The following is a 15563-nucleotide window of genomic DNA, read 5'->3' as shown; positions in this document are numbered from 1 at the left end:
CTCGGGGGACACTAGGATCTCCACCTCATCCTCAGAATTGGAGCCTGCTGGAAGTGATGGTGTGGGAGCCACCGGGAGCTCTTTCTTCTTTATAGGCTGCTTATTTTTCTCCTTAGGTTTTGCTGGTCAGGTGGGCTGTTCTGAGTTGGTCTCAGGAACTGATGATGATCGTGAAGCCCTATGACCAGCAGCTTGTGGCTCCTTCAGCCACTGGCTAGTGTACGGCTTCACAGCAGCAGAAACCTCAGAAGGTTGTGTCCCGAGGGACCCCTTCCAGGTGAGAGAAACAGGAGAACGTGGTTGCTTCTCCAGCTGAGGAACGCGGACAGATGTCCCTGATGGCTTGGGAGGGGGGGGGGGGGGGGGGGGGGCGGCACTGCTTCTGAAATAAGTGAGAAGGGACCAATGGGAGGAGGAGTGTCCCCAACCCTCAAGGGGACAGGTATAGTCTGGCTGCCCTGGAGGGTAGGGGGGGGGGGGGGGGGGGCACTGTAAGAGGCATAGTTGATGGGGATGCTGTTTTCATAAAGTGCGACATCATTGCCGTAGCATGATGATGATGTCAAGCATACAGGGTTAAGATGGTCGTATTTCCAATGTTGCCTCTGTGTAGAGCAGCCTGTCCAGTGTCTTATATTCCATCATCATCCTCTCTTTCTAATAAACAGTGCAGCCTGGTAAACAGAAAGAATGGTGCTCTCTGCAGTGGATACCAATGGGAGGAGGGGCACAAGGAATGGTCATGTGTGACTGTCATCATCATTCCTGACATGGGGCCGGTGTTACATCGAGAGGACATGTGCGCAAATTTACAGCATTTGAAACAACGCATAGGGGGAGGAACATAGGGTTAACGTCACACCAGTATACCATCACATTGACCTTTTCATGAAATGAATCGCACTCAAAGACCGAGATGAAGGCACCGGTAGCAAGACTGTTGTCCTTAGGGCCTTCTATACAGGGGCGCAACTCGTCATCAGACTGCAATAGGAGATCTTGATGGAAGTAATCCCCTGAACCGTGTTTAACCTCTTAATTGGAGGGAGGTGGGGGCTGATGGAAACTGAGGCATCACCCAGCTTGGCACAGGTGAGCAATGCATGTGACTGGGCAGGGGATGCTGTTTTTATCAATATTGACCCTTCTGCATTTTGGACATTCCTGCAGTTTACGCAATCTTGTTAGCTAAGATCTAGATGAAAAACAGAGGCTGGATTGTCATAAGAGATTCCCCATCAGACCTTGCACAAACTAAGTATGGGGGAGAATATGCCTCTCCTTGATCTTTACTCTTACATTCCTCCTGTATTGTAGCCACAGAAGGGAATGATGTGGGGTCGTATTCCTAGCATTACATTGCACCTTACATCTCTTAGAAGATGCTGGAGATTTTCAAACACCAGTGTCGGACAACTTCATCTGCTTCATTGCAGGCCATCCACCCTGATGCCACCCACTTCGAACAGGGGCGCTCCCCATGGATGACACCCAGCCACAGCAGAAGCCATCTGGCAGGATGGCCATTGCTGGGAGTCCCAATGCCCCAGGCAGATGAGCATCTACCCCTTGGCATACATGGAGAGTCAGCAGTGCAGGCATCAGCAGTGTGAGCCCTGTGCTGTCAGGGGGCTACAAACGAAAGGGTATATGATGACCCCCATCACAGGCTGGCTACCATGCTGGATAGTGGATGTAAATGAAGGATCCATTATTGTCATCATGGGTACAGTAGAGAACAGTGCACAATGGATGTAAATTAAGCATGCCATTAGGTGTCCTTGCCCAAAAGGCTGGGTTACGGGTGCAACTACATTTCCATTACAATAATAGGTGCAGAAGATCTCAGTGCACTTCAGATACATGATGCACCACGTGAGGTGTCCTTCCCCAAATGGCCCACACTACGGTATAATTTTGAAAGGTGGGGGTCAAATCCTAAAAGGGGACCGTAACTTCATAGGCCGAAAAGTAGGAGACTCCTTTTAGTCACCTCTTATGTTGGGCAGTAATATCTTGGTTCTGTTCTAGCCCCCAAACCTTCTAGAGGAGTTGGGAATGTGGAAGGTAGTAGGTGACCAGAGACACAAGGCTTGGGAAACTTGTCTCTGTACGAGGTTGGAAGAGAAATTTCAGTCTGTGAAGGCATCAGTGATAGCTTGATACATTTGGAGAGGGACTGCTTGTCACTAAAGACGCAGTGACGATGGGTGGCTAGACTGTATGGAAGGGACTTCATGCAATGGAGTGAGTGGCAGCTACTGGATTGAAGGTATTGCTGATGGTTGGTTGGTTGGTTGGTTGGTTTGATATGGACGGAGATACTGATTTACCCATTTTTGAGGTGGAGGCAACATGAAGGAAGTGGTCTGGAGGAAGTAGTCTGTTGGGTTGAGGATGACCAGGTGAAGCAAATGAGGGAATAGGTGTTGAGGTTCTGGAGCAATGCGTAAGGGTTAGTTCACACTCAGTTCAGATCACTAAGATGTGTGGAATTCTGGGCGGCTAGGAAGGATTCCTCTAGATTGTCCTTGAATAGGTTGGCATAGGATGGTGTCATGTGAATGCCCATTGCTGTACCACAAATTTGTTTCTAGGTGATACCCTCAAAGGTGCAGTAATTGTGGATAAAAATTTAGTTGGTCATGGCGACCAGGAAGGAGGTTGTAGGTTTGGAATCTGTCAGGTTTTGGGGAAGGTAGTCTTCAATAGGAGCATTAGAGATGTTGGTGTAGAGGGAGGTAGCATCAATTGTGATAAGAAGAGCACCATATGGTAAAGGAACAGGAACTGTGGAGAGTCAGTGGAGGGAGGGTAAGTTACAGGTAATAGGCTGAAGATGTTGGTCATGTGAGCAGAGATTCCCACATGGGGACACAATAAGTAGCCATAATGGATTAACCTAAGTGGTAGCTTCATGGACTTTAGGAAGCATGAAGAAAGTAGGAGTGCGGGTGCTTAATCTTTGAAAGCATCACCTACAAACAGATCCAGGGTACAGGAATGAGCACCCACATGGCACCGTCCTATGCCAAACTGTTCATGTCAACATCTCCTCTCCCATTTGCTTCACCTGGTCTTCTCCAACCCAACGAGCCGCTTTCCTTGATGTTGACCTTCACCTAAAAGATGGACAGACTGGTACCTCAGTCCATATCAAACAAACCAAACACTAGCAATACCTCCACTTCAATAGCTGACACTCATTCCACACCAAGAAGTCCTTTCCATACAGCCCAACTCCCCATGGCTATCACATCTGTAGTGACCAGCACTACCTCTCCAAGTATACCAAGGGTCTCACCAAGGCCTTCACTGACCGTAATTACATTCCCAACCTTATACAGAAACATCTCCAGCATCTTGTCTCTCCCCCCTACCACCTCCCACAGTCCCACTCCCCTTGTGACTCACTTCAAAGGCAGGGCTATCTGTGAAAGCAGTCACATGATATACCAGCCAAGCTGCAAGCACTGTGCTGCTCTCCATGTGGGCATAACAACCAACAAGCTGCCTGTCTGCTTCAATGGACTCTGGAAAAATGTGGCCAAGACAGCTGGACTACCCACCTGTACTTCACTTCAATAATTGCTTCAAAGCCTGTGCCATCTGGAACCTTCCTCTCAACACGAGCTTTTCTGACTTGCACATTCCCGTAACCTCCCTGGCCTCAACATTCGCTAGTCCCTGTCCTTCACACATCTATCCCCTACCCTTTCTCTTCCAGCACTTCTCTCCTTTTTCTACTCCCCTTCCCTGCACTTGCACCTAGCAGCACTAGCCTGGTTCATCATACTCCCCTTCCCTGCACCTGCACCAAGCAGCACTAGCCTGGTTCATCATGAGCCTGCATGCTTCACAAGCATACTACCATTTCCCCCACCAGCCTCTGCTATCCCTCTTCCTCCCCACCTGAGCCACCTCCTTATCCCCTGCTCTCCCCCCCCCCCCCCCCTCAATCGACAAATTGCTTCCACCATTAGGCACAGTTGCTGTACACACATGGCCTCGGCTGCCAGAGACAGTGGTCCTGTGTGTGCAAGTTTTATTGTGTGAATGTGCGATTCTTTTCTACATTAAATGAAGCCCTTTCAGCCGAAAGCTCAAAGCGACAGAGCATATCCTCTGCATGGTGAGTAGCAATCTATACTTTTCATAATATTCTCATTATTCCAACCTGGATTTGCCAGTGTTTGATATTACTTTTTATAGAGTTATTTAACTCACCATTCTGAAATGAACATAGATGCAATCAAAACGGCTTAGCAACAAAAAGTTTTAAAAGAAAAATGAAAGAAACAATGCAGTGGATATGAAGAAAACAAGGAAAACTTGTACAAAATGCAAATCCATTGTTTCAAATGACTGTAACAAAGCAACTCTTAATAACGTACTGTGATGTGTGTAACATTCACAGACTGAAAGAGAGATTTCTTACCCCTCTATAAATACATTTTCACCATCTGAAACATCAGCAAATTCTTCAATGGAATCATGAGGAGAACCCGGAGGAGTGAAGAACTTATCGTCATCACTGGGATTCCCGTCATTGTCAACATCACCACTGCCTCCACCAGCAAGTTCTACATTGCAAAACAAATGCAAAAATTAAAACTCATCTTTCCACCAAGCACAGTTTTACTAATGCAATTGTATGGAAACAAAAGCTTAGCACATTACCTTTATGTTCACAATGCTTCTCAAAGTTATCGTCACCTGCAAGAAATTGGTAAAAATTAATTTTCATCAAGTACAATTAAATGAGGCCAACTACTGGGGGCATGGTGGGCAATAGAGAGGGAAGGTGCAGGTGTGTTAGAAGGGTGCCAAGAAGGGATCAATTCTCTCTCTCTCACACACACACACACACACACACACACACACACACACACACAGTGTAAACAATAACTGTTTATATCACACAGTGGTATAGATTTATGGTTTAATATAGGACACTTCTATCAAGTCAGGAAACCACCTAAAACTGGGCTACACAAACAACCTAAGCTACAGCACATGTGTGTCATGTGACAGTTTCAATATTCTCTCACTCTCTGCAAGCAAATTATCGGTCTCAGAGAGAGAGAGAGAGAGAGAGAGAGAGAGAGAATAGGACGAATAGGACCTTTCTTGTAGGAAATTTAATCTAGTTAAATTCTGTACTGGCATACATTTTTGCTAGACACAGTGGTTTTTGAGTTATTCAAGAAAAATGTACGAAAGTGACCTTCAAATGCACTGCCACCCCTGCACTCATCCCAAATGGTCAGGATTTTTTTAGTATGTGTTTACAGCACTTCTTCCATTACCATCAGATAAAAGTTTGTGACTACATAAATTATTTCCAACACTCAACCTTTATTGGGCTTCATTGACTGGGCTGTTACACCACCAGTTTAGTCATGCACTTACAAATTGTAACACTGATGTTTGCGTAAATTTTACCTCTCAATTTTGTGGCTTTTGATAGCATAAAATTAACAAGTAAATCTTTTTTCCTCTGGTTTGTTACTATGGAACTAATGTGCATATAAGGGTTAAGTTTAGATCAAATTGAAAAAATAATAAGTTTGTGAATAATGTTTACAGTAGACATTTTTTCATTAGTCTCAAGAGAAAAGTTAAATCAGTAATCTTAACAAAACAGTTGATCAAGCCAGTGGCATAATAACCCAGTTAATGATGAACAAAAAAGGTCAAATGTCAGAAACAATTTGTGTAATCGCAAATTTTTCTATTGTTGTAGGAGGGAATGACTTGAGCAACACATTAAAAATCTTGACAGGTGGTGTGCAGATGCGGGAGAGGGTGCATCTGAAGGTCATTTTTATGCATTTTCTTGAATAACTCAAACTGCTGCACCTCTAGCATAATCGTATCCCACTATAAAGCTGGACTACATTAAATTTCCTACAACAAATGTCCCAGTAATTTTTTTTCCTCTAGGACTAATAATCTGAGCAAAGAGTGCAAGACAATATTGTTTCAGAAGTATTTGTACGCAAATTTGAGGCAATTTCCAGACACAATAGACCAGAAGTATCCTATATCAAATTCTTTATTTTGATTTCCTCTACATCAGGGGTCACTAAATTACAGCCCATGACTTCAGTTCATCCAGCACACAGACAATACTTGAATTTGTTTGATAAAATATTTGGAACACAAGATGTTATGATACAATTTAAATTTATGTACTGTGTTTAGAATGCTAGATCTTCCCATGTGCAGAGCACTCTGTGGGAAAGACTTAGATATTTCTTGTGTGCTGAAACCAATCTTTTCTGCTGTGAACTACATACTTGGACATGCACTAAATCACACACAGTTCCAGCTTTTTCTTGAATAAATTGATTCTAAATTCTGTGGCTTGCCTTATCACACAAAAGTGAGGTGGCTCATCTGCGGTAAAGTCCAGTTTCGCTTTCATGAGCCCCGAAATGAAACAGATGTTTTTCTCACTGAAAAATATGAAGCTGGTTCACAGTCATCGGATCCTACCTGACTGTCAAAGTTGTCACTTTTGATCAACATCCCATCCCACATTAATGAACTGAACTTTAAACTTCAGGAAAAGAATAAATTCATCTGTGATCCCTACAGAGTCATCAAAGAATATCAGAGAAAGCTGTCATTGTTTGAAGGGCAACTCGAAAGAAAAATCTTTTCTCATTTTTCACTATTTTACAGAATTTTGTGCAACGATCCCTAAAAGACGTCACCCTTGTTTTTCCAGGAAAAAGAAGTATTCATGTCACACATTTTTTGGAGAGATTTACAGATCTTGGAAGAACTGAGAGTGACATCCTATTCCAGAAGCCATTTGATTGTAACCTTGATAATGTTTCAACTGAATTACAGTTGGATCTCATTGATTTGTAAGAAAATGACTTGTTGAAAGAGAAGCCCAGAGAAGAAAAACTTGTTGAATTTTACCACTGCTTACCTCATGTTTAGTTTCAAAAACTGAAGAAATTTTATACTGGTATGGTATCAGTATTTGGAACAACTTACGTCTGTGAGTAAAAGTTTTCAGACATGAGATATATTACGTCAGCACATCAAAAGAGTGTGGCTGATGAACATTTGAAAACAACTCTCTTGACTTGATGCAGAAATAACAAACCAAACATTAATTACATCTTGAGAGCCAAACATCAGTTTTACAAATCTCACAACCCTTTGTTTTTCCTGCTTAGTTTGTGAAGTTTGGATACGTGCACACTTGGTCTGATTTAACTCTCTCTTTGCTATCACCACCTTCCCTGACAACTTTTTTAGTTAATAAATATGTTGGTTGCATGCCACTTGCCCAAGATAAACACTGAATGCTGAATTTAGTTTTCTGTCTTTTTCCCAGAGCTTTCGTTCTAGCTCGCAAATATTGTTCAGAATGATCATGAAGCCCACACATCATTTTGTCAGTTATCTGATCCACTATGAGAAAAGTTCGGTGCTATACACCACAGTGGTCTGTTGTAAACAGGAATAGAGACTTGGACAAATCTAAAAAACAATATGCAAGGGTGTGCTGCGAAGTAATGCCTCCAAAGTTTTTATATGAAAACTCTTAAAGCTTTTTAAATCAAACAAACTTTATTAACATTCTATATCATTATTCTTCATGTCTACATATTTATTTCTTGTCGTAGTCACCCTACCAACAAGCCAATTTATCCCAACAAGAGACCAGTTTGTTGACAATGTCACTGTAGAATGTTTGAAAATGTTGACAGAGCCACAACCTCACCTCTGTCTGTACCAAAGTTAAGTACTCAGAGGTGTTCTTGAAGTTTTGGAAACAGACGAAAATGGGATGGGGCAAGTTGAATTTAACATCACAGTTTTCATTCATTATGAGCATGAACAAACCAATGTCTCGTATTACTGATCTCGATAGAAACATCACCGAACACAGCTTTCATTCTTCTATGGATTTCAACTGGAGGCACTTTTCCACAGTTAAGAACTTAGTTACAGTACGCGCTCTCACACACACTAACACAGTTACATTACATATCATCACGTTACACTCTACAGCTCTGAGCCCTCTAGAGACAAGGACTTCAAGTTGTGTCTATGAAGTAAGGAAGTTGACTGAGTAACATGCACAACACGTAATCAATCAACCGATATGAGAACAATGAATAAATTCTAGGGCATTACTTTTCAGTACACCCTTGTACATTTTAGAAATGGATAAATATTTGGTGCCCACATAATGAAGAGAATACAAGAATGGCTCCAAAGTGAACTCCTAGAATAAACACACAAATGTAACAAGCAGTTAAATTAATATTACTGTATTCATGCTACAAAGGTTACACCGACAAGAACATGTACTCCTCATAAGAGACAATTAAGAAATTCTGCAGGTAACATGCATTTTCTTGTGAGCACACATGCCATTAACAAAGCTGTACAACCTCAAATGATGCAACAAAAAGAAAAATCTAAGTTTCAATTTATGTGAACAACTCACACTGATAGTTTCACAAATAAGATGGATATATAAGTTAACACAATAGCCAATACGGTTATAGCCACATACACACAGCCAGGATAAAAAATAAAATTCGGTATATGAACTAATAGGAATAACTCACTGTATGCACTTATTTAGGCGTAAAGGAAACATCTGCATGTAGTCCTGCTAATGACCACCTAACTGCATATCACCAACCCTGACATTGCACCCCTCATGATGCAATTGGGACTTTTGCTAGAAGACAAATGATTTCCCTAAGAAAGTGACATCAGGGCCTGTGAGTCCTCCTCCAGGTGTACTCAATTTTTAATACATGTTTTCACATTACATCTTTGTTTAAAGACCACACCATGCAGAGTCAGCTTCAGCATAATGTTGAATACAATGCTCAATATGCTACAAGGGAAAGATGAAGAGTTTTGGGCTATCACAGGGATGATGTCAAAATCAATGAAATATTGTTATAGGTATGCTGGTACATACTGAATAGCAATGTAAATACAATATCAACTTCATCTGTAAAAAACACACACACAAAAACCTGTACAATTACCTTCAGCTAGCTGAATACATTATGCCAGGACTGTAATTCAGCAGACCGTATCGGGTGGGGAATTGTGTAGGGTGGAGTGGATGCAGGGAGAAATGAGGCAGGGCGCAATGATGAAGATTTCGGGATGGGTGGCTGACAGCTTGGAAGGAGGTGACGAGTGTGTGTGAGATAGGAATGGAATAGGGAATGCCATAAGCCTGCGAAGAGACTGGAACAGGGTGTTCGGGGAGGGTGAATTGGGCAAGTCTTGCACCTGGGCACTCCACATAGATACAGCCCTGGCAGCAAGGTGATGGGAGCGGAAGTGCCATAGAGTAGACCAGGATGATGTGTAGGTTGTGTGGGTGGCAAAGTACCACCTTAAGAGGCTTGAGAAGGGTTGTGGGTAGGATGTGTGTCATTTCCCATCAAAATGATATACAATCAAAGCACTGGGCAAGGACATGGTTCAGCTGCTCCAGTCCACGATTATCATGGGTACTGAGGGTGTGCTCCTTTGCACCTGGTTCTTGAAGGTGGTGAAGCAGTTAGGAGTATGTGAGGATATGGCACAGGAAATACGATTGCCAACTACGTTTGGAGACTTTGATTATCTATCATCATGCCAGGAAATGAACATCCTACCCACAATCCTTCCCATCTCTTCTAAAGCAGTATTCCAGCACCCACCCACCCTACACAATACCCTGGTCCTCCATATGTCATTCCCACTTCTAAACTCTTGCACGTGGGTCTTATACCTGTGGAAGACACAGGTGCAAGACCAGTTTGATCCACCCACTCAGCACATCCTACTCCACTTGCATGTCTTCTCTAACTCAGGCAGGGCCACTTGTGAAAGCAGCCATGTCACACTAAATCTGCTGTAATCATTGCACATCATTTTATGTGGGTGTGACCACCAATCTGATCTCCACTTGTATGTATGGCCATTGTAAAACTGTGGCCAAGAAGAGTTGACCACCCAGTGGCAGAACACTTACTGAGCACAACATGCTCGATTTCACGTGCTTCCTCACAACCCTTGCCATCTGCATCCTTCCTCCCAGGTTAACTTTTCCGAAATTCATAAGGGGGGGGGGGGGGGGCAGCATGGGGCGGCATTAGCCTTGCAACAATGCTCCACTCCCATATTCCTCCTGGGCTCAATGTCCATTCACTGAACCCACAACCTCTTTCCAACAATCTCTGTTTCCTCTGCTTTGTTGTCACCTCCTCCCAACCCACTTCCCCACATCGCTGCCATAATGAACTGCACAAATTCTCTGGGTCCACTGCCCATGTGGTGCACTATTAACGACCACAAAGCCTTGTGGAAAACAGGTGTGACATTTGTTTAATACTGTCCAAAGCCAATTGCAAAAACAAGTTTGTGATGTTGATTTCATTTACTAGAAAGGCCGAAAGCAATATTTACTAAGACACAAAAAGGATTCTTCTCATTAACTAATTATTAAAGAGTAATACAATAACAAGCAGGAACCATACACAGCTTATGCGCCAAGTGGATGAAAAAATAATCCGGGAAATGAACATCCTACCCACAATTCCCTGAATTCCAAAAGAAAAGTATCTTGTACTTTCAGGACAATATGCTCGCCCAAAAGACACTTTGCGAAGGGTTATCTGGGTGGAGGGGTTAAGAATGAATTGTAAGAAATCCACTGTTATTAAACAAATTTGGCAGTGAATGACTTCAAATATACTATATTTAAAGAAATATGTGGCTAGAATTGTTTTGATTCCAATGAAAACGTTATGCAAATCAGTGACTGGTATTTTGCATCTAGCCAACTCAGCCACTATCTCAGATTTGGACGAAACTCTGCTTATTTGTACTCCCTATGAAGATAAGCAACCACACCAAAGTTTACCATTATTATCTCCCTTTCTCTTTCCATTTTCGGACACTTCAAAGTTCATATATTTTGTCATTTTCTACATTGTGATCCTACAGAATAACACTTGCTAACATTCTAAAAACAAATTGCCATGTTTTACTGATAATTTAACGAATTTGACATTTGGGAGTTGTGTACTCTACAGTATGAGGACTGTAGAAAAATATACCTGTTAGTAAAATTATAATGAGAGGGAGAAAATTTATTTTTAAATTTTAAATCAAACAATGGAAAATCCAGGATGGAATGTATCAATATTATGAGAAGGAAAGTCGCTACTCACCATATAGCAGAGATGATGAGTCACAGATAGGCACAACAAAAAGATTTTCACACTTAAAGCTTTTGGCCAATGGCCTTTGTCAACAATAGACAGACATACGCTCGCTCATGCAAACGCAATTCACACACTACTGCAGTTTCAGGCAACTGAAACCACACTGCGAGCAGCACCAGTTCATGATGGGACTGGTGACTGGGTGGGCGAAAGGAGGTGGCTGGAGCGGGGAGGGGGTGGGATAGTATGGTGGGGATGGCTGACAGTGAAGTGCTGCAGGAAGGGAAGAGGTGGGGAGGGGAAGTAACAGAAAAGGAGAGTAATAAGTAATAATAATAATAATAATAATAATAATAATAATAAAGACTGGGTGTGGTGGTGGAATGACGGCTCTGTAGTGCTGGAATGGGAGCACGGAAGGGGTTGGATGGTTGAGGACAGCAACTAATGAAGATTGAGGCCAGAAAGGTTATGAGAACATAGGAAGTATTGAAGGGAAAGTTCCCACCTGCGCAATTAAGAAAAGCTGGTGTTGGTGGGAAGGTTTCATATGGGTGTGAAGCAGTCATTGAAATATAGGATATCATGATTGGCATTGTGTTCAGCAACAGTGTGGTCCACTTGTTTCATGGTCACAGTCGGTGGCCATTCATGCGGACAGACAGCTTGTTGGTTGTCATGCCTACATAGAATGCAGCACAGTGGTTGCAGCTTAGCTTGCAGAACACGACTGGTTTCACAGGTAGCCCTGACTTTGATGGGATAGGTGATGTTAGTGACTGGGATAGGTGATGTCGGTAGGTGGTGGGAGGATGTATGAGACAGGTCTTGCATCTAGGTCTGTTACAGGGGTATGAGCCATGAGGTAAGGGATTTGGAGCAAGGGTTGTCTAAGGATCGACAAGTATTTGTGTAGGTTTGGTGGATGGTGGAATACCACTGTGGTAGGGGTGGGGAGGATAGTGGGCAGGACATTTCTCATTTCAGGGCATGACGAGAGGTAATTGAAACCCTGGCGGAGAATGTAATTCAGTTGCTCCAGTCCTGGGTGGTACTGAATTACGGAGAGAGTGCTCCTCTTGGCTAGACGGTGGGGCTTTGGGAGTTGGTGGGAGACTGGAACGATAAGGCATGGGAGATTTGTTGTTGTACAAGGTTGAGAGGATAATTAGTCAGTGAAGACTTCAGTGAGACCCTCAGTATATTTTGAGAGAGACTGATCGTCACTGCAGATGCGACGGCCACGGTATTTTTGTTGTGACTATCTGCGACTCAGTGTCTCTGGTATGTGGTGAGTAGCTACTATCCTTTTCGTAATACTGTTACATTCCACCTTTGATTTTCCATTGTTCAAGTTAATTTAAGTGCCTTTAAATAACTCAAAAGACAATGTGGATATTTTATAACCAGTAACATTGTCATCTCAATCAGGCACAAACCCACCTTCAAAAGTTGTTAAGTTCTCCCAGCTGATGTTTCAAAACTTTCAACAACAGCAAGCACATGAGGAATGGGAATGGGGCAAATATCCTCTCATTTGGGCCAATGGAATGGTAGCAGAAGTCCTGAAGGGTGTATAAACTATACGGTAACATTATGTTTCGGTGTATTTTGTTCAACAATTATCCTGAAGTACCACAGATTGGTACATTTACAAGCTTCATGTATTGATGTGATTTGGACTTGCTAGTTGATAACATAAACAATTTGCACCTACTAATTTCTTATAATATAGGTCCACAACACTATTAATATTTTAAATGACACCATATTCGCTTTAAGCTGTTAACGTTCTCAGTTCACTATTGATACTGGAAATTCATGCCTTCTTCAAGCATCTACAAAGAGTTGAAAACAAATGTGATCTCTCTCATAAATTCACCTAGGTACAAGGAAGAAACAAATTAAGTTTCTATCTATTCCCATGTCCATTAAATGGTCTTGGCGAAAAATTCAAAATACTGAATACTCAGCATAGCAAGCACAGAATCTATGTAAAGAAATGAGCTTCTTAGCAGAGCCAAGCCTGAAAATACAAACACAAAGCAATGAATTTAGTAATAAGTTTTTAACAAAGACATGAACAGTCTACCAATGTTGAAAAGTATAAAAGATGTTGGGAGCACAGAGGAAAAGCAATGTAAAAGAGACCAGTTGATTTTACGCAATTTGCACGAAATATATTCAGCCCTTAAAGGGATTTATTTTGTCCAAAGTGGTGTGTTTTAGCAGGTGCTAACGCTGCTTTCTCAGTATGTGCCTTCGTAATTCATTAAAGCATAATTTTACTAATGAATGCAGTACCATTTGAAGAAAGCTATAGATCTCGCAAAAAGATTGTATTTGAAACTTGAGCTGGGCAAAAGTGTTCTTTTCAGAGATCAGATCAGAACTGGTCACTCAATGGAATGAACTAGCTCTTTTTCACAACTCAGCACTCACCATTCATTCACAAAAATAAGTAAAAGGAAAGTACATTGCCTTTTTAATTCAGGTCGCTAAACCTATATTTTTATCTGATTTGGTCCTATTTTGGAAGATGAGTAACAATTTTGTGTTATGTCCCCAGTAATTTTCAGATACAGAAGTTTTAAAGTTTGTTTGCAGCAAAAATTATAAATACTACATCCAAAATCTAAATATTTTTTATAGAATAGAAACATTTTAATAATGAAGACTGATCCCTGTAATAATTTGAAACTTTTATTGAAAAGAAATATAAAAATTATAACAACTGTAACTGAAGTGTATCTGCAGTAATCATTTACAGCCAGTATTACCACGTATGTTTCCATATAAGAAAAATTAATCTATATTGTCATTTATAAATAAAATTTGACCCATTTTAGTCGACAAGAGTCTCTTTCTCTTCCTAGTGCCTACTTGTCCTGCTTTGGAAATAATTTGTTCACAGGCCACTGATGTTGATGTGATACATGATACTTTTAGAACAAATTGATACAGCACTGGCCACAGCAATTTTCTTGTTGCCCACCACTTTAAGGTATTGCTGTTTCTAGGCAAATATTCCTTCACTAAATATTTCTTTAGTTCAACAATTGGTTGGTTGGTTGGTTGGTTTGTTTGTTTAAAAGAGGGGAGATGGGACCAAACTGTTAGGTCATCGGTCCCTTGTTCCGAATAAAACAATGCCACAAGGATGAGAATAAAACAAGCGAGACTGACAACACAAACTGGAGAGAAAGGAAAAACCACAATAACGACAGAAAGGCAACAAACACTTAAATGGACAAAAGGGGAGAAGAAAACCACAGAAATGCAAGAAACAGATAGGAGAGATTAAAATGACAAAACAGATTACCATGGCTAGCTGACCATGAGAATAAACACGAGAAGCCAGTCACTCTGCAACACATTAAAACACCCACCCTAAAAGCACTAGGGTGGAGGACACAGAGGGACAAAGGACATGCACTAAAACTTAGATCAAATGATAAAACCCACCCTCACGAATAAAACATAAAACTAAATCAGCCGATGAGGCATTGTCAGATAAAATTAGCGGCAATGAGTCCGGTAACTGAAGATTTCGTCGCAGGGCAGTCAAAGTGGGACAGTGCACCGAATATGGGCCACTGTCAACGAGGCGCCGCATCGACACTGACGTGGGTCTTCACAACGCAGGAGGTAGCCATGGGTTGCCCAAGCGCAGCCAATGCAAAGCAGTCAGAGAACCACAGAGTCCCTGCGAGAGGCCCACATGGAAGACTGCCACACATTCATAGTCTCCTTAATGGCACACAGTTTTGTTGCGCCTACTGAGACTATGCCATTCCATCTCCCAAAGCCGAAAAACCTGGCAGCATCTTCTTAAGCGGTTTCCATGTAGCCTGTTTGCCAAGCCTATCAAAGCAAGTTCGTTGCCTGGGATCCCGCCATGTCCTGGGGTCCACACAAACGCCATTGAACAACCGGACCATTCCAAGGCATAGATGGACTCCTGTATGGTCGCTACCAAAGGATGGTGAAGGTAGCACTGGTCGATAGCTTGTAGGCTGCTCAAGGAGTCAGTACACAGAAGAAACGACTCCCCAGGGCATGAACGGATGTGCTCAGGAGCACAAGACATAGCCACCAGCTCTGCAGTGAAAACACTGCAGCCATCGGGCAAGGAATGCTGTTCCGTATGTCCTCCATAGACATACGCAAAGCTGATGTGACCATCGGTCATCAAGATGGCAGTGTAAACCACTTCTTGAGAGCCACAGGGTGAACTGAGTCCTTTGGGCCATGTGAAATGTCCAGGTGAAGCTGCAGCATAGGTGTACACCATGGAGGTGTACGCGAATGGACCTTGAGTATAGGTGGTAAAGGCAAGGATTC

The 15563-nt window shown here is 42.2% G+C and overlaps 1 protein-coding gene across 2 annotated transcripts in view; it reads right to left on the bottom strand.

Annotated features, from left to right (window-relative positions):
* LOC124804886 (ankyrin repeat and LEM domain-containing protein 2) overlaps positions 1-15563 on the bottom strand; it is a 153582-nt gene that overhangs the window by 44287 nt on the left and 93732 nt on the right. For both annotated transcript variants that reach the window (XM_047265254.1, XM_047265255.1), the window contains 2 exons: positions 4681-4716; positions 4439-4583 (listed from right to left, as the gene is read on the bottom strand). In XM_047265254.1, the coding sequence (XP_047121210.1) occupies positions 4439-4583; positions 4681-4716 (181 nt within the window). The remainder of the gene's footprint in view (positions 1-4438; positions 4584-4680; positions 4717-15563) is intronic.

The sequence above is a fragment of the Schistocerca piceifrons genome, chromosome 7, assembly GCF_021461385.2.
Source record: "Schistocerca piceifrons isolate TAMUIC-IGC-003096 chromosome 7, iqSchPice1.1, whole genome shotgun sequence".
NCBI classification, from domain to species: Eukaryota; Metazoa; Arthropoda; class Insecta; order Orthoptera; family Acrididae; genus Schistocerca; species Schistocerca piceifrons.
The sequence above is the reverse complement of the archived record's forward strand: the minus strand, read 5'-3'. Positions and strand labels throughout refer to the sequence as shown.